This window comes from Nicotiana attenuata, chromosome 7 (genome assembly GCF_001879085.1).
Source record: "Nicotiana attenuata strain UT chromosome 7, NIATTr2, whole genome shotgun sequence".
Lineage (NCBI taxonomy): Eukaryota > Viridiplantae > Streptophyta > Magnoliopsida > Solanales > Solanaceae > Nicotiana > Nicotiana attenuata.
This window is the reverse complement of record NC_031995.1, coordinates 111,415,012-111,439,023: the sequence shown is the minus strand read 5'-3', so window position 1 is coordinate 111,439,023 and position 24,012 is coordinate 111,415,012. Positions and strand designations below refer to the sequence as shown.

The 24,012-nt window shown below is 35.2% G+C and overlaps 2 protein-coding genes across 2 annotated transcripts; both read right to left on the bottom strand.

The window, feature by feature from the left end:
* LOC109230628 (auxin-responsive protein IAA29-like) lies at nucleotides 2,434-4,024 on the bottom strand. Its single transcript, XM_019396086.1, has 4 exons — nucleotides 3,692-4,024; nucleotides 3,129-3,406; nucleotides 2,918-2,999; nucleotides 2,434-2,808 (listed from the first exon to the last, which is right to left on the bottom strand). The coding sequence occupies exons 1-4, from the start codon at nucleotides 3,907-3,909 to the stop codon at nucleotides 2,754-2,756; spliced, it is 633 nt and encodes a 210-aa protein (XP_019251631.1). The 5' UTR covers nucleotides 3,910-4,024; the 3' UTR covers nucleotides 2,434-2,753.
* Nucleotides 21,155-22,607, bottom strand: LOC109230364 (mucin-2-like). Its single transcript, XM_019395869.1, has 3 exons — nucleotides 22,508-22,607; nucleotides 21,921-22,225; nucleotides 21,155-21,874 (listed from the first exon to the last, which is right to left on the bottom strand). Exons 1-3 carry the CDS (start codon nucleotides 22,605-22,607, stop codon nucleotides 21,155-21,157), a joined length of 1,125 nt encoding a protein of 374 aa, XP_019251414.1.

Here is a 24,012-nt window from a genome sequence, read left to right as displayed (position 1 = left end):
CTTACACAAAATAGCCCTTCGGCCCAAACATATTACATCTAATAGCCCGAAATGTCTATTTTCTATATTTTTTTGTATAATGACAGTCTATTTTGTATATTTTTTTATATAGTGACAGTCTATTTTGTATATGTTTTGTATAGTGACAGTCTATTTTGTATATATGTTGTATAGTGACAGTCTATTTAGTATATTTTTGTATGGTGACAATCTATTTTGTATATTTTTTGTATAGTGACAGTCTATTGTATATAAATTGTACATTGACAGTCTATTTTGTATATTTTTTGTATAATGACAGTCTATTTATTATATTTTTTGTATAGTGAGAGTCTATATTCCATACTTCTATGCTAAGTATTGACTTTAAACACCGTTCAAACCTAAACATGCCTCTTTCTTTTTTGACTCTTCAAAAATCTAACTCAATCACAGAAATACCCAAATAATCTCCATAACAGTGGATCTTCAAGAATCGATCAGCAACCAAACAGGCGTATCCTTAACATTAGTGAAACATGATTTGGCAACCGAGGTTAAAGGGGACAACAACATGGTCTTTTCCCCTTTGTTGATCCACGTAGTGTTGGGTATAATCGCAGCTCTCTTTCTTCTCAGCTTGAACTAGCATTGTTCGATGAATTAATGGATTCGCCGTTTATTATATACTTTTACACGAGATATGAACTAGCATTGTTCTCATCTCTCCGGGAGAAGATACTATAATCATAATAACAATGATAATATAATAGATATTCCATCCGTTTCAATTTAATTAATGTAGTTTGACTTAAGAAAAAAAAAGACTTTTGAAACATGTGATCCTAAAAGTTAAGGGGCAAAATCTTTGTCGGACCATAATATTTGTGTGGCTATAAAAAATTCTCGTAAAATAGGTAAAATAAAAAGTTTAAAATTAAATTATTTTAAATATAGAAATATGTCGTTCTTTTTTAAACAGACTAATAAAAAAATTGTATCATTTAAATTAAAACGGAGGGAATAGTAACATTAACAATGGAAGAGAAAACACAAAATTAAGGACAATACATACATACATATATACATACATACATATATATATATATATATATATATATATATATATATATATATGCAAAATAGCTCCTTTGGAAAAGACCCAAAAAATAATTAAATCTAATCGGTATTGCTTGGGAATATGATGAAGTGAAAAAGGACAAATCTACTAGAATGATCCATGAACTCAACTCCCTCTCTCCTCAGCTTGTAGATGTTGTGGCTAGCCACTAGAATTAATTTTGGGCTAAAAAAATGTATGTTGCAATTTTGAGTTACCGGGTGATATATGTTTGGGCCGATGGTCTATAAATGAATTTTGCTCTTCATTCTACTGGATCAATTAGGATGCTTAGCTGTAAAAATAGCAAGGTTTAGTCAATTTTCGGACTGGTCATTCAAAAATAGCCAGCGTTTACCAAGTCAATGAAAAACAGCCACTATTTTGCTACAACAAAGATCGGTCCAGCATAATATACTGGAGTTCGGTGCACCTGTGTATGAACTTCCAGCATATTATGCTGGAACTCCAACACACAGAAAGTTCCAGCATAATATACTGGAGATTCGAGCACTTGTGTATGAACTTCCAGCATATTATACTAGACCGGTAGAACTCCAGGATATTATGCTGGAGTTCTAGTGTACTTATGCTGGAACTCCAACATACTTATCCTGGAGCTTTAGTATATGCTGGAGTTCAAGTATACTTATGCTGGAACTCCAGCATAATATACTGGCGTACTTTTCGGGTTTTGAACAGTATTTTCACTCAGATTTATCTTTACATGAAAAGTGGCTAGATTTCGATTACTTTTGAAATTAGGCTATTTTGGAACGACCACTTGTAAATCTGGCTATTTTTTAATTTCTCCCCGCTTAGCTCATAGTTTTAGACAGCCGGCCCATCAGTATGATAACTCCCATTGCAATCATTTTTGGTGATTATACTTTGGAAAGTAACACTGTGTTGCCGTTCTAAGATAATAACCAAAAAAATAAATATTTTGTGTATGTTGTTGATGCATATATACATTCTATAAAAAATTATACACTTTTATAGCTTCGGATGAATAGTTTTGGCCGCATACTTTGAATTGAGAACACAAAATGACATTTATATAGAAATGTTCGATCGATCTCTTATCTTTTCCACAATATCTTATAAATCATTGATAAAAGAAAATAAAAAAAAAGGAGACTCTCAATACGATTTTTCTATCTTTCTTGCGACATTAGTGAAATCATTTGAACTCAAATCTTTTTCTTTCTTATGTTTATATTAATGCAGAAAAGGTAGGTAGCCAATTTTCGTTAAGAAAATAAAAATTGCCTTCACATTATTACTTCTACTAAAACTAGCTAAGTTCATAACAGATTAACCAAAAACAAGTGAATGTCTTATCTTCAATTTATTATACTAAAATACATTTAGCGGAAAGGGCCAAAATAAAACAAGTGAGTATCTGCAAAAAATTGGGGGAAAAACTGTCTAGCATTTTTATCATAGACTATATCTATTTTATTTTTTTTGGCATTTTGTTGAACTTAAGAGTACGTCATAAGCTAATTCTTCAAATTTTTTTTACACAAAATAGTCAAAAACTCTATTTGAAATACATCTTTCTGGACATCAAAAGGTAAAATACAAAACATAAAAGATTAAAAGAAATATAGAAAGAAAATTAAGATACTCCATTAGGTAGCTCCATCTGTCAATAATCTTCATCTCTAACCAATTTTAGCCTCTGCACTGACCCTACAAAAGTTCTACAAAAAAAAGTTTCCAAATTAGCATTTAATTAAAAAGAAAGAATAAACACAATTAAAAACAAAATAATCAATAAAAAGGAAGAAAATAATTAAATTTTATAAATACCTCCAAGGTACATCACCAGCAAGAAGCCAATCACCTTCTTTATCTTGATAAGTAAGTTCATATGCATCACCATTTTCTTTACCTGTATAACATCAATTAATTTAGCAAATTTTCCCCCCAAAAAGAACAGAAATGAAAAAAAAAAAAAACTAAATTTGGAAATTGGAATAAGGTAAAATAAGAAAAATTGCAAAATTAAAATTATACTCACTTTTTCCAAACATAGCAATTAAGGTGTCAGTGAGTGTCCCATAAGATTGAAAGAGACTTAGGTCAATCTTTCTTGCTATTCCAACTCCTTCCATTTTCACTTTCACGTACTTAGAATTTGATCTTCTGCCGCCGCCACCACTGCCACTGCCGCCGCCACCGTTCTCCACTGTGACATAGTTCATTGCGCCGCCGGCACGGCGGTTCTGGTGGCAGAGCTTCTTCCTCAAAGAATTCACCGGTGGCCACCCCACCACCCCTTCTTCATCCCCATCTTTTCTGTTCAATCAATTCATAACAATGTCAACAATTTCTTGAAATCATTATAAAATAAATAACAAAAACAATAATAATAAGAGCTGGATTCAAGATTAAATATATTAATATTCAATTCGTTATACTTTTAAGTAATGAGTTCATAATATAATATTTGTTAGAATTTTTGACATATACCAATAACGCTGGTTCAGTTGAACTCAGTAACTATAATTTCGTATAATCTCAAATAATTAAAATCATTATAGACTAGAAGTAGAGAAAATGCTAATAAAAATTTAAAAATACCTTTCATCGTGTTCATTAACTTTGTCCCAAACAAGCAAAGGCAAAGTTTGAAGAACTTGAACATTTTCATCTACAACATCAAAAACTTGACTCGAGCTACATTTCTTGATGTTGTTCAACTTGAAATTTCCACTCAAAGACTCAATTTTTATGTCATCAAAATTACACCCTTTTGCTGAATTACTACATAAAGCAAGCCCCAATTGAAGCTCCATCATATTATCCAAAAAAATTCAGTTTCTTAAAATGATACACAAATTGTTAAATATATGAGAAGAAAATTAGTCTTGTAGTATCCTACTATATATGTTGTGAAATGAAATAAACAGTTGCTATATATATATATATATGTATGTATATAAACTATAACTATATGTACTCTCCTACCCCCTCCCCCCGGGGTACCCCCACCCACCCACCAACAAAACAGAGGGGGGACATGGAGAGATGGAGGGGGTGAGACAAAGAAGTGAAGAAGGGACAACAGTTTCTTAAGTGTGTCTCTATCATTGTTATACTTTAGCCGACCCAAATTGTCACACTAAGAATCCTTTTTTGAGCAGACAATAAGTCCTTTATTAGTATTAAATATGTTGCATATTCGTACACGCATTCAATGCGCGTGCATTCATGCCACCCCTGACTTCTCCTTTTTATAGGAAACAATTTTATTACTCTTTTTGTTATGGTATACAATTTCATAAAAGAAAGAAAATGCATGCTTTCCTATTTTGAGTTTTTGCTAAAAATAATTTTACACGGTAAAATATTTTTTTACTACGTAGTAGATTACAACAACAATGTTAATATATGTCTAAAAATTAATATATGTAAATGTTAAAATTAGTATACGTAAATTATATAAAATCTTGAGTCGAGGATCTATCAAAAATAACTTTTCTATCTTTACAGTGTAGGAGTAAGGTCTGCATAAACATACTCTTACCAAACCCCATTTGTGAAATTGGACTATGGTTTATTGTTATTGTTGTTGACAAATAACATGCGATATGTTATAATATATTGCATAACACTATTAGTTTATTACACTGTTAGTATATATAAGTTATAATTTTTTTAAAGTCATTTACAATGATAGTAATTTTACATTATCAGTATGGTTTAATATTATGCTATTAAATTTGTTATCATTTTTTATTATGTTATTTAACAATATTTATTATAATAATTTATTCGTAAGTAGTTAATTTAAAAGTAACTAGATAGTAGTATAAATGTTTTTTCACAATGTTGCATAAAGCTTAGTAATTCAGTTGTGCATGCTCAACTTGATGTATTCACCTTTATGGGAAAGGAGTTGCCTTGAATTAAAGCTTCGTACTCTATTTTTACTTTTTTCTGATAAGAAGTTAAAGACTCAATTTTACTCATTATGGCCTACCTCTGGTAATGAAATAATGTGCTAATGGTCTATATGAGGATCAATAAGTTAGGCCTAATTTGTTTTCCATTCTCATGAATCCTAATTATGAAAAATCGTGGGATTATTTTATTCCATGTTTGATATATATTTTTTCAATTTTGAAATTAGCAATCTTGGGTTGTTTATTTTACAACTGTAGCGTTATTTTTATACTACATTTATATGAGATACCGTTATTGATTCAAAAAGAAAGAATAGTGGGTTCAACTATATAATTAAAAATCGAACTCGCCCTACGTACAGCTCATTTAACGGGGAAACACTTTCTATTCAATTTTTTCTTTATATATTGATAACTCAAATTCAAAATCTCTAATTAAGGATGAAAATATTATATTTAATCCATTCTAACTACCATAATTAACTTGTATTAGTAGTTGTAAAAAGAAAAGAAAACAACCAATGCTGCTTTTTATCAACAAGTTTTTTTGGGTAACTGAAAACTATATCATTGTACCCAAAAGAAAAAACAAAACAGAAAAACACTTTATAATGCTTTTTCTTGTGAAACAACAGAGTTGATGAAACACGCCTTGTGGGAGCGTCAAAGCAAAGGCAGTTAAAATCCAATACCAGCCAAAACCCTAGATTTCTGAGTTACATACAAAAATATACTAAGGCAAAAGTGTATTTTACACAGCAAAATATAAAGTCACGGATTTATGTCAAAGCCAAGGAAAAGCCAAATAAAAGGGGGTTTCCCATTTCATGCAAATTTGTATTCCTCTCTCGAGACATGCTTTGAAGTTTGAACTATTAACTCGTACGTGTTTGTTGATTGTAACATTCACTGCATTTTGCATGTCCTTGAACTTTGCAATTTCATTGTACTAATTTTTTAATTAATTCGTATTCAAAATTTACCGATTCAAATTATGTTGGGTAGACTGACATAGGGTAATTGTTTGTGTATTGCTTCATTTTTATTGTTATTAAGTCGAGAGTCATTCGGAAATAACATCTCTACCTTCATAAGGTAGGGGTAAGGTCTGTGTACAGAGGCGGATTCAGGATTTGAAGTTTATGGGTTCCTATTATAATTTCAAATTAATATCTAATAATAACTGGGTTCACAGTTATATATTTATAGACATTTCATGGATTTTTTAATAAAAATACAGGGTCTCTGCAAAAGTTACTGGGTTCCCAGGAACCCAGTAACTATACTCTACATCCGCCACTGTCTGTGTACACTGTGAGGTTTCACTGAGTCTGTTGTTGTTGTTGTTGTTGTTGTAGACTGACAGGGAGTAAAGCACTTCGATCCTTAACAAAAGTTTTCATTCGCAAAAAATTAAAAACTCGAGATCGTTGATTAAGGGTAGAAAGTTATGGTGGATTTAGTTCTTAGACTATAGGTTCATTTGGATCAAGTACTTTCGACGGTAACACACTAATAATATGTAAAATCTACTAGAATTTTGATAATATCAGATTTTCATAATTTTAAAAATACAATCAATTAGTACTAATAATCTTAAATTCATAATACATTAAATTTAAATTTTGAATTCGTATCATGCGTAATTAAGGATCCCCTCAGTGATATTCCCACTTCGTGTTAATCCAAATGATTTTATCCATAACAACAAAAACCTAAGACAATCGAAAAATAAAACGAGATGATAATGATAAAGAATACAAGAATGCTTTTCAAGTCTGTTTACATGCATGCATTTAGCTATTATTTTATTCATTCATAGCTTTGGGTTAATAAAACAATTTGGGATATGTTATAGGTTGATTATTTAATTAAACTCGGACCAAGGATGTGTCTTAATATTGTAACTAAAATACGAAAAAGCAGAATACAGGAATAATAAAATGAGGAGACATATGTTCCCAATGGGCAAGGAATTGTTGTTTCCTTTATGTTTGGTCCCATAAAATAAAATAATTTTATGTAATGGCTGCATCACTTACAACACAAGAAAGATGACATTACTAGGGTTGAAAGAAATGAACTCGACAATATTGTCTCCTTCGAATTAAGTACCAAATATCTTAAGTTATTATCAAATTGCTATTAGGAAGGAACAAGATTCACGTGCATTGCATGTGATCATTCAAAGAACCTACACGAGTGGTATAAATTTGTCACTCATATTCGAACAAATAATTCATTGTCGATATGTTTAGTCTTAGTCTATCCATTTGGCTTCGACCCATGTGTAGATTCCTCGTGATTTTAGGCGGATTCAAAATTTAAATTTAATGACACGGACTTTAAAGTTCTTAATACCTAATTTATAATATTTAAAGTTGGTTCAAATTATATTATTTATTAAAATATTACTAGCTGGTGTCAGATAAACGGGTTTGGCTGGTTTTGGGCTGAGTAGCCCAATCGATTCAACTCTTACCTAACTTTAATTAATGTATTTTGTTTTCTTATAAATTAGACTTTTTTTCTTTTGTTATGGTCATATATAACATATCAAACAAAAAAAGAATTATTTTAAAGATATTTTAGCAAAGTTACTCATGGATCAATTTAGGTTAAAAACCAGCCCAACTTTAGATGGACTGAAATGGACTGGGTTAAGATGGGCTGAGTTCAACAAATGAGCGGGTCAATAACTGACCCAATCTCGGACGAGTCGGCGGATTAAACTGAGTTTGGGCGCAAATTGTCACCCCTAATTACTATATTAGTATTTGTTTATATATATTCATACTTCGTGTCAAAAATACTGCATTCAGTTGAACTTGTAGCTGTCAGTGATAATCTATATTCATAAAATCAAATTAACGGACCACTTAAAATTTGTATTCTTTGAACAATATGAACTCTCATTAGTTACAAATGGTCCTAAATTTTCTACCTTATCATAATGGTATATAATCTTGAATGAAACAAGGTCATTGAATCGAATCAGATATTGTTGGAATAATGCTGAAAACTCAGAGGGAAAATATGTACACAACTTAACAACTCTTAAAAGATTGAGTGGCCATTGTGTTGCAGGTAATTTTCAATGAGTCAAAAGTTAAGAGGATTAAGACTCTTTATAATTCCCAATATAGTAGACAGGTCCCCTACTAGGGGGTTTACATTACAATTAGGTCCCCTCTTTGACTCTAATATTGTATGTACCAACAAATTTCTGGATTAGATTCAATAGGAAATAAAAGCAAAAAGAAGAAAATTAAAGAAAGAGCCCGTTGATTGAGGAAGGTAAAAAAAAAAAGAAGATAAAAGAAAGATGATATTTAGGAGAAAATACAGTCAGATCTTTCTATAACAATACTCATATAACAACTATTCATTATAAAAGTCAACTTTTTCTTGGAATTGACTATATTATATTATATTATAATATATATCCTATATAACAGCACTTCACTATAATAGCCAAAAAATATCGAAACAAACGATGTTGTTATAGAAAGTTTGACTTTATTATATTACCTTTTCTCCTCTTTTATTTGTGAGTTTATTAGTTATGGTCTGTGTACATATATGTCTAAAATGATTTGGGATGCGAAAGTCTAATATAGACCGCGATTGATATTATATACTGATTATATATGAGTGTAATTAAATTTCACACATATTCAAGGTATGAAGATTAACAAAAAAAATATCTTTGGATTAAAACATTAGTTTTTGAATTTTTGACATAAGGTTTACATATTATAACTACATAAATGAAATTAACAATAACAATAATAATTTATAGCGAAAAATATTTCGAAACATTTGCAAAATTCACAGTCAACGAAGATATCATTTGTCTTTTTACTAAGTACCTTTTGGGGAAGGGGGTAAGAACTAAGAAGAGTTAATTTCTTTTAACATTGGATGGATAAATATTGCACAAGAGGGAACAATAAAGAACGAAAAGGATAGTTCGATGCACAAAATAATGATGATTTATATGGTTTTTTGTGGGTTCTTAAGCACCCATTATCTTTAACCAGATTTATTAAATTTGTATATACGATTATAAATATACTTAGATAAATGTTGAGTGAGTATCTACGATTAAACTCTTTTTTCCACTTCTTTCGGAATTTTTATCGGCGAGCACTTATGACTTTAAAATTTTGAATCCGTTACTAGCACAAGGTATCTTGCGTTCACGCAAGGTTCGGGGAAAAGTCGCGCCTTCAAAGGTGTAATGTAGACAGTTTATCCTAATACAAGCATTATTAGGATAAAAAAGTGAAAGCTTGAAAAGCAAGGGAAAGACAAAAAGTGAAGAAAGAAAAAAGCAGATTTTAAACTGTGGATCTGCCTTTCATAACCTTAAATTTGGTGTGTTGGGTTTAAACCCTAACAAATAGTAGTGAAAATGGAGGCTGTGCCACCATTTACACAGACAACATGTTACTGTATAAACAAAGCAGAATAATGATTTCAACTCACCCATTTTGACACTTGTGTTTTATGTTTATTTGTCTGAAGATATCAGTAGGCAAATTAGTTTAAGCTCATTTAGTTATTTTCATTCGGATTCAGAGTATAAGAATAGAAATCTCTTAGTAGAGACTGTTTAAATTCCATCTCAATGAATTTATCCGACAAAAATTTAAATTAATCGAACTAATAAAAATATATATAAGATATCTAATTAAGTAAAAGAAAAACAGCTTTTATTTTCCTCGAGATGATCTAAATTGTGCGTTATGAGTTCATCCATCCATTAGCTTTGATAGGAATCCTGTAAAAAATAAATATATTTTAAAAAAATCCACTAAAGTATAAATAATTAATTATAGAAAATATAAATAATTATTTTTAAATGCAATAACTAACACTAATGTCTAGTGTGTTATAAATATATATTATATTATGGATGTTCATTTAGTACTCCGTCATAAATAAGCTTCCTGAAGAAGCTTATCATTTCGGTACTCCGTTATGGATAAAGATTACCCCCGGCAGAAGATTATCTATATCTGGAACAGAAGCAGCTACAAGCAACTTACAAGTAGCTTACACAGCAGCTTGTAGTAGCAGCTTACACAGCAGCTTGCACTAGCAGCTTACACAGCAGCTTCCTTTCTTCTATAAATAGAAGAGATTTCAGTTCATTATGTACATGAATTGAAGTTGAATAATAAATCTCTATCTCTCTCTCTTTACTTGTCTTTGATTTCTTTATTTTATAACACATTATCAGCACGAGACTCTACCATTTTGAGCACTTACTTCGAATTCAATTTCTATTTCAGTGTTCATCTCCGATGTAAGGCGACGCTCTTACGTCCATGGTTAGATTTTGTTCACTCCGAGCATCATAAGGCATATTACATCCTTGAGGTGGTAAGCTTTTCTTCTTGGAGGTAGTGAGGTGGATATCACTTATGTCGGGAGTGGCCGAATTTGTGTAAAGTAATTTGAGCCTTTTGCTTATATTTGATTTAATATCTTTATCACCGCTTGCTTGGTTATATGCTACGTATACAATACCTATTTTGGTATTTGTTTTCATCCTTATTATCTTAATAAAGGATTACAAAGTGGATAACATTGTTAGATCCACTTAAACTCCAACAGAGCGTACAAGAAATATACAACCACCAGAAGTGGTTATGTTTCATATATCTCATTGTAACTAAATTTTGGTAACCACCAGAAGTGGTATATGCCTATAACCACTAGAAGTGATAATTTAGGCTTTCTATGGTTACAATTGAAGATAAGTTAGAGAAAATTTCTCTATATTACTTGCATGCCTCGATTTGCTTTTGAAGTAGCATTATCTTAAAAGAGGTTGAAGCATCACACGATTTGGTGTGATTAATGCACGTTCAGATAATTATGTTCCATTCCCTGAAGGATGAGAACTTTTGATAAATATTAGTTCATTCCTGAAGTGAATGTGACAATATTAATAAAGCTCGTAAATATGAACGTGCCTTTGATGCGAATATATTACAATTCACCTCTAGAAGAGGTAATATGATTGAGGGAATATATACTCAATATTTCGTATTTTAAATTTGCTCCTGAAGAAGTAACACAATTGAAATTTTCTCCTGAAGCAGGAAAATGTTAGGAAACTGTGTCTTTCTGTGCTTGAGCAAAAATAATAAGCTATTCAAAATTATTTTTTGAAGCACATTTTCATTCCCTGGAGTGAATGAAGAAATACCACAACTCACCTCCTGAAGAGGTAGAATAACAAAGAATATAAATCTTATTTTTGTGGCATAAAGATCATTATCGTACGTACCCGTTGTACGTAAAATATCTTGGAAATTTTTATTAAATATCATTCCAAGGCAAAAGTATTCTTGTTGAATGTTTTCTACTACAACCACGTAAATATGTTATGGTTAGTTATCGAGTTCCCCGAAATAACAACTCATGTATATTTCCCTGAAGGATGTAATGACTATGTAGTTACCGCTTTGATATAAAATATTCAGATCTTAATGGCGTTTCTCCCCGAAGGAGACATTTGTCACAAAATTGGTGGTATGAAATTCTTAATTTCTTACATTTATAAATTTAGTATTGTCTTTCTATTGTTCATTTGATTATGACTTTTTTCTCATGACACCAGAAGTGTCTGAGCGATATTTGGTAGTACAAAATTTATCAAAAACACCTGAAGAGCTAATTGTTTGTCTAGAAGACACATGACACCAATAGTGACCGATAAATATTAGATTGTGGATAATAAATGAAGTCTCTCGAAGAGCTTATATACAAATATGTCATTCATCAAAACATATGTTGTAGTAAACCTGAAGTTTACTAATACAAATGACAATCATACTGAGACTACAAATGATTGAAAGATTGAAAATCTTTATGTTCCACAATCATAGGGGGTAAATATGAATGTGAAAAAGTTACCCGCCTTATTCTTCAATTTGTACTACATCATTGTGACGACCCAAAGGGTCATCACCTGTTTTCTTATTCATTCTGTGCTTCGAGGCCTCGAAAACCTCATTTAGGGTTGCTTCGAATTGCGTGCGCAGTCCGGGCGCGTAGCCGGAAAGCTTAAATATGAATTCTATGTGAAAAATGCTAAATTTTGATATTAATATGGTTAAAATTGACTTTGGTCAAAATTTTGGGTAAACGGACCTAGACACGTGATTTGATGGTCCTGGAGGGTCCGTAGAAAAATATGGGACTTGGGCGTATGCCCGAAATCGAATTCCGAGATCCCAAGCCCGAGAAATGAATTTTTAAAAGAAATTGTTTTTTTGAAATTTATATGAAAATTTGAAATGAAAATGGATTAGAATGAGTTGGTATCGGGCCTGTATTTTGGTTCCGGCGCCCGGTACAGGTCTTATATGTGGTTTAAGCGCTTCCTGTGAAGTTTGGTTGAAATCGGACGTCATTTGACGTGTTTCGGACTATAAGTTTCAAATTTGAAAGTTTATGAAACCTGAAGGAAAATTAGTGATTTTGAGGTTTGATTATTTGTTTTTGATGTTATTTCTGCGATGTGATCGCACGGATAAGTCCGTAGGAGGTTTTTGAGGTTGTGTGCATGTTTGGTTGTGAGCCCCGAGGGCTCGGGTGTGTTTTGGATAGGCGTCGAGTTGCATTTTGAACCTTAGGAAAATCTCGTATCACAGTTCTGCATTTTTCGCATTTTCGAAGCAGGTCTCGCAAATGCGAGCCTGGCATCGCAAATGCGAGGGAAGGGACATTGGACTGGAGTCGTAAATGCGACAAGGGGCTCGCAAATGGGAAGGACCCAGACTCCGCAAAAGCGACAAAATGTTCGCAAATGCGAAGTCCTCCCAAGTGGCCCAAGTTCGGAAATGCGAACTAGAATCTCGCAATTCTCAGACCTGCTGGGTTCGCCATTGCGAACCCATGTTCGCATTTTCCACATCTGAGGCCTGCATTTTTCATACTTAGACGAATTTTAAACCCCTTTTCTTCATTCTTTCAAAACACAAACTCCATAGGCGATTTTTCAAGAAATCTATCTTCTCCAAATCATTTGTAAGTCAATTTTTACTTAATTTCTTCAATCTTTAACATCACTAAACATGTTTTCATCTTAAAATAAAGGATTTTCATGGGTGAAAATGGGGATTTTAGGTAGAACTTAGGTTTTCTTAAAATTGGGGATTTGGACCTCAATTTGAGGTCCGATTTCAAAACAAAACATAGGTATGAACTCGTGGGTGAATGGGTAACCGGGTTTTGGTTCGAACCTCGGGTTTTGACCACGTGGGCCCGGGGGCGTTTTGTGAATTTTTGAGTAAAACTTTGGGAAATTCATTTTCATGCATTACTGGATTCGAGCGGTTTGGTGGTGAATTCGAAGGGTAAAGCTATACTAAAGGCTTGAGTTGAGTTTGGAGCATTTGAGGTAAGTGTTTTGTCTAACTTTGGCTTGAGGGAATAGGAGTAGAGTCTTATTTGTTAATTGCTATTTGTCGAGTACGGTGTATAGGCATGGTGACGAGTATCTACACACTGGTGTCGAGCATGACCGTGAGTCCTAATTTGCTAAATTATCGAATTTGTAATTGTTATTTAGGAGGAATTGGTTGGAAATCTTTAACACTGAGCCAGTAATTGTTGAGACTAAGTGTGGATTTAATTGTTAAGTAGAAATTGAATGAGTTTGGTTATAGCTGGATCTCCCTTGCCGGGATAGTTTATTGTATTACATTGCTCCCTTGCCGGGGTAGTTATTATAACATCTTTCTCCCTTGTCGGGATTACGTTGTGTATTGTGTTAAAAGAAATGGGATCGTGTGGCACGCCGACCACGAATTATTATGAAATGGGATCGTGTGGCACGCCGACCACGAATTATTATGAAATGGGATCGTGTGGCACGCCGACCACGAATTATTATGAAACGGGATCGTGTGGCACACCGACCACGAGTTATTATGAAATGGGAACGTGTGGCACGCCGACCACGTGATATTATTGTAATGGTAGCGTGTGGTATGCCTACCACGTGATGTAAGGAAATGGGATCGTGTTGCACGCCTGCAATGAGAGGAAATTGAAATAAGTGAAAGTGGGTTGTTTTCCTTTATTCTGTGTTAGAAATCAGATGTAGTTTCTTCTGTTAATCCTGATATTCTCTTTTATCTGCTTCCCCATAAGCATGTTTTCCCCTTCCCAGCTTTAATTGCTTACTTTCGCTATTATTTTGTTGTACTTGTATATATATATCTGCACAGGTTTATCTGGTAGTCTGGTCTAGCCTCGTCACTACTTCGCCGGGGTTAGGCTAGGCACTTACCAGCACATGGGTTCGGTTGTGCTGATGCTACACTCTGTGCATCTTTTTGCACAGATCACAGTACCGGAGCAGCAGCTTTTGGACAGCAGTAGGAGCATTTGGGAGCTGACTTCTGTTCAGAGATCCCGAGGTAGCCTTGCTAACGTCCGCATGGCCCGGAGTCTCTTCTATCCTTATTTCGTTTGTTGTCCTTGTACCGGAACAAACAGTATTGTATTTTATTCAGACTCTGTTTTTAGTATTCCATAGACGTTCGTGAGTTAGTGACTCCAGTCTTGGGTAGAAGTTGAAATTGAATTCCCGCACTTGTTTCAGTTCATTTATATTTAGAATTTCCGCTTTTATATTAAAGGTATCATTGTCTTAATATTGTCGATGTTGCCTAAAAGGTTAATAATTAGTTGGCTTGCCTAGCTCCTATCAGTAGGCGCCATCACGACTCCCGAGGGTGGGAAATCCGGGTCGTGACAATCATGTATCACAGTAAACCAGAAGTTTACTAATGCAAAAGCAGCTACAGTAAATAAGAAATTTACTTATACAAAAGTAGCCACAGTAAATCAGAAGTTTACTAATGCAAAAGCAACTACAGTAAATCAGAAATTTACTTATACAAAAGTAGCCACAGTAAACCAAAAGTTTACTAATGCAAAAGTTTGTGCCATTGTAAACCAGAAGTTTACTAAGAGATAGCACATGTCATGATAAACTTGAAGTTTTCATTTGCCATTTTTAATTGAGCTATTTGAGAATTCTGATAAGCATATACTAAAGAACCGGAAGATTCTTCAAGAATTCTCTTGTGCTGCTTGTTCTCATAATAAATTGATTATACCGGCTAAAGTTGGGACTAAACCCCTGAATTCTGAAATATATAAAAGGTGAATATGGGCCCATTCACCTATCATGTGAACCACTTATAGATGCATATATGAGATGGTTACATGTATGTTTATTGTCAACCTGCAGTTTGGCATTTGAGATTGCTTTTCTCAATTAAGAGCACAACTTTCAAATCATGAAATCAAGACAGTTCATCTTGATAATGCTGGTTTATATCCAAGTTGGTTTAGCATTGGATACCTCCTATTAATAGCTAAACCATTACTTATGAGAACAAAACTTCATATGTTGGTCTAAGATTTCCTAAATTGCATATAGCAGCACTTGTATGCGTCAGACCAACAATATATGATATGTCCTCCCCTCACAACTAGTTTAGGATCAGAAACCAAATATTTTTACTATCTTTTGATGTGTGGTATATGATTAATTTCTCTACCACAATACACAAAGATATGTTTCCCAAAGAAGATTGGGGATATATGTTAGTTTTTCTAACATTTGGGGGATGGAATAAACAACTGAAAAATATGTTATATGAATCGAATTATCATTAGTATGTTCCTCACTCAGAAGATAATTCAAGTCAAATGCCAGAAGCATTTGCTGATCCAAAATCAAATATCATATTTCAGCTGCAAATGCTCCTATTAAAATTTAAAGTCCCTGAAGGATAGAGTTTACTGTTTGCAAGAAGCGTGGTAGACCAGTCGGTTCCAAAGGTAACAATACTTGAAAAATGATAAGGAGCTAATGATCACAATGATCATAATGAGGAGGAAATAAGCTCTAGAAGATCCCACGACATAACATTTCTTGAAACTCCAGAAGAAGTTCAGGTACATGAAAATAAATAAAGTAATGAGATCTCAATTATGTTGCTTACGAACCGATACAAAATGATCGTCGACGATATATTTGATACAATATAGTGCATAATACTGTGAAATATTGTGAGGATCGGACCAGTAGTCCAGACACCTGAAGATGTCATGCCATTTAAATGCGAGGCATAACCTATATGACTCATTTGATTAAATCTCTATAAAGATCCCTGAAGGATTTAAAATGCCTGAAGCATATAGTTCAAAGTCTCGAGAAATGTACTCGATCAAATTATAAAGATCTTTGTACGGTTTAAAGCAATCTGGGCGTATGTGGTATTATCGCCTCAGTGAATATTTGCTGAGAAAAGGGTTACATATATAATGTTATTTGTCCATATACTCTGAATTTAATATACTTGTTGTTTATGTTAATGACATAAATCTTGTTGGAACTCCAGAAGTGCTCCAAAAGGCAATTGAATATCTTAAGAAAGAATTTGAGATGAAAGATCTTGAAAAGACAAATTTGTCTTGGTCTGCAAATTGTACATTTAGCGGACATGATCTTTATCCATCAATCTGCCTATACAGAAAGGGTCTTAAAACGCTTTTTCATGGACAAAGCGCACCCATTGAAGTGGATAAGGATTTGTTCCGACCTCCAGAAGAGGATGAGGAACTCCTTGATCCCGAAGTACCCTATCTCAGTGCAATTGGTGCACCAATGTATCTTGCTAATGCTACAAGGCCTACCATAGCATTTTCTGTTAATTTACTAGCAAGATATAGTTCTTCTCCTACACGGATTAAGGATCCATTCTTACCTCCAGAAGAGGATGATGAACTCCTTGATCCAGATATACCCAAGTCTCTGCACTGTACTCTTTTTCCCTTGCTCGGGTTTTTTCCCACTGAGTTTTTCCTGGTAAGGTTTTTAATGAGGCAGCTTGCAAATGTATATTATTAGTGTACTCTTTTTCCTTGACTGGGATTTTTCCCACAAGGTTTTTCCTAGTAAGGTTTTAACGAGGCACATAATAATGAACATCCAAAGAGGAATGCTTTGAAAATATTTTTGTGAGTGTCCATTTATTACTTCGATGTAGATAATCTTCCTGAAGAAGATTATCCATTTAGTACTCCATTGAAGTTTTCTACAAGCAGCTGATGCAGGTAAGTTGCAAGGAACTCAATAAAATGACTTGTACCAGCTTCTTGGTTTGATGAGAATAATTTAAATCGATCTAAAATAGTGGTGGATAATATTCTCTACAAACTCAATTTTTTGAGAAGATGGTATACAAGATTGGAATGCGGAGATTCAAATATTTGAAACAAGGTTTTCATCAGGGGGAGTAAAATACGCGATGCACTCTTTTTTCCTTATTAAGGGTTTTTCCCACGGGGTTTTCCATATAAGGTTTTTAATGAGGCACATTATCTTTTAATGAACATCCAAGGGGGAGTGTTATAAATATATATTATATTATGGATGTTCATTTAGTACTCCGTCATAAATAAGCTTCCTGAAAAAGCTTATCATTTCGGTACTCCGTTATGGATAAAGATTACCCGGGCAGAAGATTATCTATATCTGGTACAGAAGCAGCTTACAAGCAACTTACAAGTAGCTTACACAACAGCTTGTAGTAGCAGCTTGTAGTAGCTTACAGAGCAGCTTGTAGTAGCAGCTTACACAGCAACTTGTAGTAGCTTACACCACAACTTGTAGTAGCAGCTTACACAGCAGCTTGTAGTAGCTTACACAGCAGCTTACAGTAGCAGCTTACACAGCAGCTTGCAGTAGCAGCTTACACAGCAGCTTGCAGTAGCAGCTTATGTAGCAGCTTCCTTTCTTCTATAAATAGAAGATATTTCAGTTCATTATGTACATGAATTTGAAGTTGAATAATAAATCTCTCTCTCTCTCTCTCTCTCTACTTGTCTTTGATTTCTTTACTTTAAAGTCTTTATTTTATAACATAGTGAAGCTTTTGAATGGACAGTACAAGTTGCATTGACGATTTATCCTTAGCAAGGTCAAGTCATATACTCATTAATTAACTTATGTTGAAAAGCATGACGTTTGAAACAAGAAGCAAAAGGGTTCTGATTAAAGGATAAACTCGTTAGCCATTTAACAAGATGGATAAAATGGAGATATATCAAGTCTTGATCATCCTAATAGATTTTGTGGAAAGTGATAGACTTGAATCCACTACCCATGAAAAATTTCTAAGTAATGAAGCTTGCAAACTGTTAGCAAGCTTAGGAAACCAATGCATCCTCTGAGATGCATGTTATGCTGACTTTGTACTAGATGTTCCTTAGTTATTAATATATCTATTTCCTGTTTGCTCAAAAAAAAAGTCTTGATCATCCGACAAAAGTTATACTCCTTCCGTTTCAAATTAGAAGAGGTACTTTTCTTTTTGGTCTATTTCAAAATAAATGACACACTTCTAAATTTAGAAATAATTCAACCTTAAATTCTTCATTTTACTTATTTTACCCTTAATGAGAAGCTTTTATAACTACACAAATGTCATGGCCCCATAAAGCTTTGACCCCTTAAGCTTTTAAAGCCACAAGTTTCAAAAGTCTCTTTTTTCTTGTTAAACTCCGTGCCGAGTCAAAGTACCTCATCTTAATTGAAACGGAGGGAGTATACAATAACACATGCAAGATTTGATAACTGAACTGATAGTTTATATGAGTCCACCAACTGTATAGAGACCTGGTCCTATATCAGTTCCCTCAGTGCTAACTACTGAAACAGTATGTAAATAAGGTGCATGATTTTACGTGGAAAAATCCCAACTCAAGGGGACAAAAACCACGACCTACACTGGTAGGATTTCAACTTCACTAACTTGTAACTACACTATTACAAGCCACTTTGTAATGACTCTATTACAAAGACTTCAATCACCCTAACTTGTAATACACTTATCACAAGCCACTTTGTCACTCACTAGTTACAAAGACTTCAACCTATGACTAACTCTAGTCACAACACAAACTCAGATGGTTTATGATTTTGAGTTTCCTAAAACAAAGCTTCTAAGAAAGCAAGATAGGAGTTACAATGAAGAACAGAAAAACAAGATTACAACTCAACTAAGGATACACATAGACTCTTAGTGAAACTGGTCCGTAGTGGAGTTGTCTTCTTATCTTGACACACTTGTGACTTCAATGCTGGATCAGATCTTCAATGCTTGAGAGAATATCACTAAATGCTCAAGTGAATATATTGTTGCCTTACACCATGTTATTATACTTCAAAAGACATCCCAAGGATGATGTCTATTCTTGGTTGGTACACGCCTCTTCCCAATGGGAAGTGACTGCTGCACTGTAGAGTGCATAGTTGCAGCAGTCACTTTCTGTAGTTGCTTTTTAACTGTAGAGTTGACTTGTACTTCTGTCTGGGAAACACCAAGGGATCAGGTCCCTAAACTGGTTCTTGTGAATCCAAAGGCACACTGCCCAGATTATCTTGAGTTCATTGCTAAATGATTGTACCAGACATGCATCAGGCCCTTTATCTGGTTCTATACAGAAAGTTTGTTAGGTCATCAAAACATAAGGTTAAGAGACCTTAAGCCCATCAATTTCCCCCTTTTTGATGATAATAAACTTTTAAAATTGATTACTATTTATAGAGCTTAACTTAACTAGATAAAGTAGCAGTAACCTCATATGTTCCCCGTGACTCTATGCTTCCCCTTTAATCACCTGCTTCAATTTTTCAAGTTAACCAACTCTTCCCCCTTTTGGCATCATTAAAAATGCACAATCAGGCAAAAAAAGCATAAAGAAGTCTAACATAGCTAACTCATGCCCCATATGTGCACACAACATGATAGAAAAGAGAAACAAAAGGGAAACAAGCATTGTACTAGCAAAAGAAGAGTTGTTTCATTGAGAATAAATTTTGCAAAGAATAAATTGGACTGTTTCAATGGGAGCAGTAACGGCGGAATCCAACATGCCAACACAAAAAAAGAAAAAGAAAACAACAGCCACAAAACATCAGAACATAAGACAACTGGTCACTGAGAGGATCCTAGGGGGCACTAGAAGAGGGAGGCTTGGAGGAGGAGGCAATGGTTTTGAGAACCAGGTCCATGCTGGCATTTGTAGACATTTGTTCCTCAAGCAGTTTCTCCCGCAGGTTCTCCACCTGTTGCCTAAGCTCAGCATTCTCCTTAGTCAAGCGGGAAATTTCTTCATGGGAAGAATTAACAGAACCAGGTGCTTTAACAGCTTGACTGAGCAGAGTTTCCAGTATGGCATTCTGAGCCTTCAACCTTCTGATTTCTTCAGTAGCAGCATTCTTAGCATTTATCAGCTGAGAAATTGCCGAAGTGTTTCCCCCAACCTTTTCTACACACTCACACTCTTCCAGAGTTGTTTTGGAGAAGGTTTGCTTGCGGGTGCCTACTTTTGGATTGGCAAAAGCTACCTTGTAAAACTAGAACACCCGAGTGAGAAGAAATCCGTATAGAAGCCCGTGATTGCCATCTTGAAAGTTCGCCACCTTTTGCATGTGTTCTATCATAATTGCTGGCATATTTATCGGCGTAAACTCATCAAGAGCCTCCATTAAGACCAGATCAGACTTGGAAGCTATAGACCTCCTCTCAGCACGAGGTAAAAGAACCTTATTGACCAGTTCAAAGAGAAGTTGATATACCAGAAGTAGTGCCTTTTTATGCACCTGTTCCCCCTGCTGGATAGCCTGCTCCTTCACAATGGCTCTCCTAAATTTAGCTCCACAAGCACCCTTGACTGAGAACATCCATTCACATGGAACTTGGAGAACTTTCCCAAATGCTGAAGCGTCAAGCACAATGTCAACTCCATTTACCAGTACGCAGATATGGTCCCCTTCAATAGTGAAGAGAGTTGCATAGAAGTTTTGCACCTCATCTTCATATACCTTAGGCACATCCTCTTTAAACAAATGACCCCATTACTGAAATTCCACCATCTCCAGAACTTGCCTCATACCTGCCATCTCCGAGATTTCCGGGTCAAACATGCAACCCCACAAGACTTTTTGAGTTCTCAATCTCTCCTGCCCAAGTCCACTATCATTTGGTATGGTCTTCATTGAACCAGGTCCTCCCACAATTTCCCGCTTTCATTTTCTAAACATTTCAACAGATTTCCCTATCCTACTTGCAACAGCCACAGTATCACCTTCAGACAAATCTTTCTCAACCACAACCTTCTTAGATTTACCACCACTCTTCATAGATGTTTCACTTTGTTTCTCCACAGCTTCCTCGGAAGCTTCAACAACAGACTTTTGGACTTTTGTAGATCTTTTCATTAAGGAACTAGGTTCCTCTACAGCTTCTTCATCAACCTCAACCACTGGAATGTTTTTGTCAACCACAACTTCCCCCTTTTTCATCAACCTCTTCTTTTTTTTCGTAATACTCCGCTTACTCTTCTGCAAGGCAGACTCAAAAGCCTCTTTCTTCTGCAACCTGGTAGTGGGTTGCTTGGAAGAAGACTCAAGAGTAACTGCTGGTTTATGTATCTTAAAACGGGCACTGATAGCCATGTCATCTTCATCATCTTCGTCAAAAGGTACCGCAATAGGAGGAATGGACTCCAAGGGCTTAGTATAAAAGATGGTCCCCTGGTTTGCTTTGGCTGAAGGAGAATCAGGTTCTCCAACAGGTTTTTCTGTGACTGTGACATGAACCGGAGACTCGAAAAGCACCATAGTCCGTTCATCCCCTAAGAATGGAGTTTCTTCCCCCTGAGACTCAGGCAGAGGGGAGGCTCCTTCATTCGTAAGACTCTCAGCAGCGATAACCATGATATTTTTTGCCGCTTCTTTCCACTGATTCTAGAACAGAGGAGTTCAAGTACTGATCAGGATCTTCCTTAGAGACCTCTGACGCCTGAGGGGTAGCACTTTCCAAGGGTTCTTTGGTTTGATTAGAAGAAGGAGGAGAAGTAGGATTAACCTTTGGGGAGTCGGAAGTTGCAACACATGGAAGTGAGACAGGGTTTGATGGAGGAGTAACGGCGACCAGAGATGAAGAGGAAACCGGTGTGGGTACAGTAGTATCAGGGATAGTGGAGGAGTGGGTTTCTGGTGGTGATGCTAAGGAAGGTGGAGATGTGGGAGTGGTGTTGATGGCAGGAGAAGGAGAAGATTGTTCGTTGGCCATCGTGAGAGAAGTGGTAGAGGGTTCTGGAAAAAAAATTACAGAGATGCAACGGGAGATAATGGTTGAGAACTGCTGGGAGTGAGAGGGTTTTATGGAAGGAAGGGATAATAATGAGAGGGGAGAGGAACGGGTGCTGAAGAATTCGAAACGACGGTAGGTTTGTGGGAATACATAACGTGTAAAGGAAGTGAAGGGATTTGGGAGACAAGACGTGATATACAGGCTCTTAAAAGTCGGATGATGTGGCAGTTGAATTAATTTTGTAGTCTTTTGAAAAAGTATGAGAATAACACATTACTACTAACCTGTGGTACAGGAACCAGGTTCCTGACCTGTTTTTGTAAAAGGATTTTGCAGCTCTCTTTCGCAGTTCAACACTATACCTTTAGCTTCTATAATCGTCATGCGTATTTACCTGTAACGGTATAGATGTGAGTTAGGCCTGGTCAGAAAACACTTTAGCTAATTTTACCTGAGTATGACTTTCATAGCCATATGAGCAGAACCAGGTTCTCAATTAGGTTTAATTAACCCCAGTGCCACCCTATTTCTCTCAAAGTGTTCCCTGCTCAGAGATTTGGTGAAGATATCTGCAATTTGATCTTCCGTGCAGCAAAATCTCATACAAATAAGTCCCTTTTCCACATTGTCTCTAAGAAAATGGTGTCTGACATCAATGTGTTTGGTTCTCTTGTGTTGAACAGGGTTCTTTGCCATGTTAAGAGCACTGGTGTTGTCACATAGAAGCGGTACACAATCAATGTATACTCCAAAGTCTTCCAATTGTTGCTTGATCCACAGTAACTGAGCACAACACGAGGCAGCTGCAACATATTTTGCTTTAGTTGTTGAGAGAGCTACTGAGTTTTGTTTCCTTGTACCCTATGAGATTAGACATGATCCAAGGAAATGAGCCATTCCAGATGTGCTTTTCCTGTCCACCAGATAAACTTTATAATCAGCATCAGCATAGCCAATAAGGTTGAAATTGTCACCTGAAGGATAATATAGAATCAGGTCCTGTGTGCCCTTAAGATATCTCAGAATTCTCTTAGCAGGCTTCAGATGAGATTCCTTAGGATTTGATTGAAACCTTGCACATAATCCCACACTAAATACAATGTCTGGCCCGCTGGCAGTAAGGTAGAGTAGAGATCCAATGATTCCCTGATACATTGTTTGATTTAGAGGTGATCCAGAATCACCCATGTCTAGCTTAGTAGCAATAGCAATAGGGGTATCGATCACCTTTGATGCTTCCATATCAAACCTTTTCAGAAGTTCTTTGATGTATTTCTGCTGACTGATACACATTCCCTTTATGGACTGCTTCACTTGAAGACCCAGGAAGAAGTTCAATTCCCCCATCATACTCATTTCAAACTCACTTCCCATGAGTTTGGCAAATTCTTCACATAGTGAGTCTGTTGTAGCCCCAAATATGATGTCATCCATATAAACCTGAACAATGAGTAGGTTCCTTCCCCGTTTTTTCAAAAATAATGTATTGTCAATCTTTCCTCTTGTGAAACCATTTTCCTAGAGAAACTTGGATAGCCTCCCATACCAGGCACTAGGGGCCTGCTTCTATCCGTACAATGCCCTATCCAATTTGAATACATGTTCAAGATGTACATGACATTCAAATCCTGGAGGTTGCTTGACATAGACTTCTTCCTTAAGAAAACCATTCAGGAAGGCACTCTTCATATCCATTTGGAATAAGGTGAATTCCATATGTGATGCAAAGGCAATGAGGATCCTAATAGCTTCCATGCGAGCAACTGGGGCAAAAGTCTCATCATAATCG

Coding starts and splice junctions, on each gene's coding strand:
- LOC109230364 (XM_019395869.1), bottom strand. CDS start 22,607: ATGACGATTATAGAAGCTAAAGGTATAGTGTTGAACTGCGAAAGAGAG. Junction 22,226..22,507: donor ACCTGGTTCCTGTACCACAG/GTTAGTAGTAAT, acceptor TTTTTTTTCCAG/AACCCTCTACCACTTCTCTC. Junction 21,875..21,920: donor CTACCCCTCAGGCGTCAGAG/GTCTCTAAGGAA, acceptor CCTCTGTTCTAG/AATCAGTGGAAAGAAGCGGC.
- LOC109230628 (XM_019396086.1), bottom strand. CDS start 3,909: ATGATGGAGCTTCAATTGGGGCTTGCTTTATGTAGTAATTCAGCAAAA. Junction 3,407..3,691: donor GTTAATGAACACGATGAAAG/GTATTTTTAAAT, acceptor TTGATTGAACAG/AAAAGATGGGGATGAAGAAG. Junction 2,809..2,917: donor GCTGGTGATGTACCTTGGAG/GTATTTATAAAA, acceptor TTTTTTTTGTAG/AACTTTTGTAGGGTCAGTGC.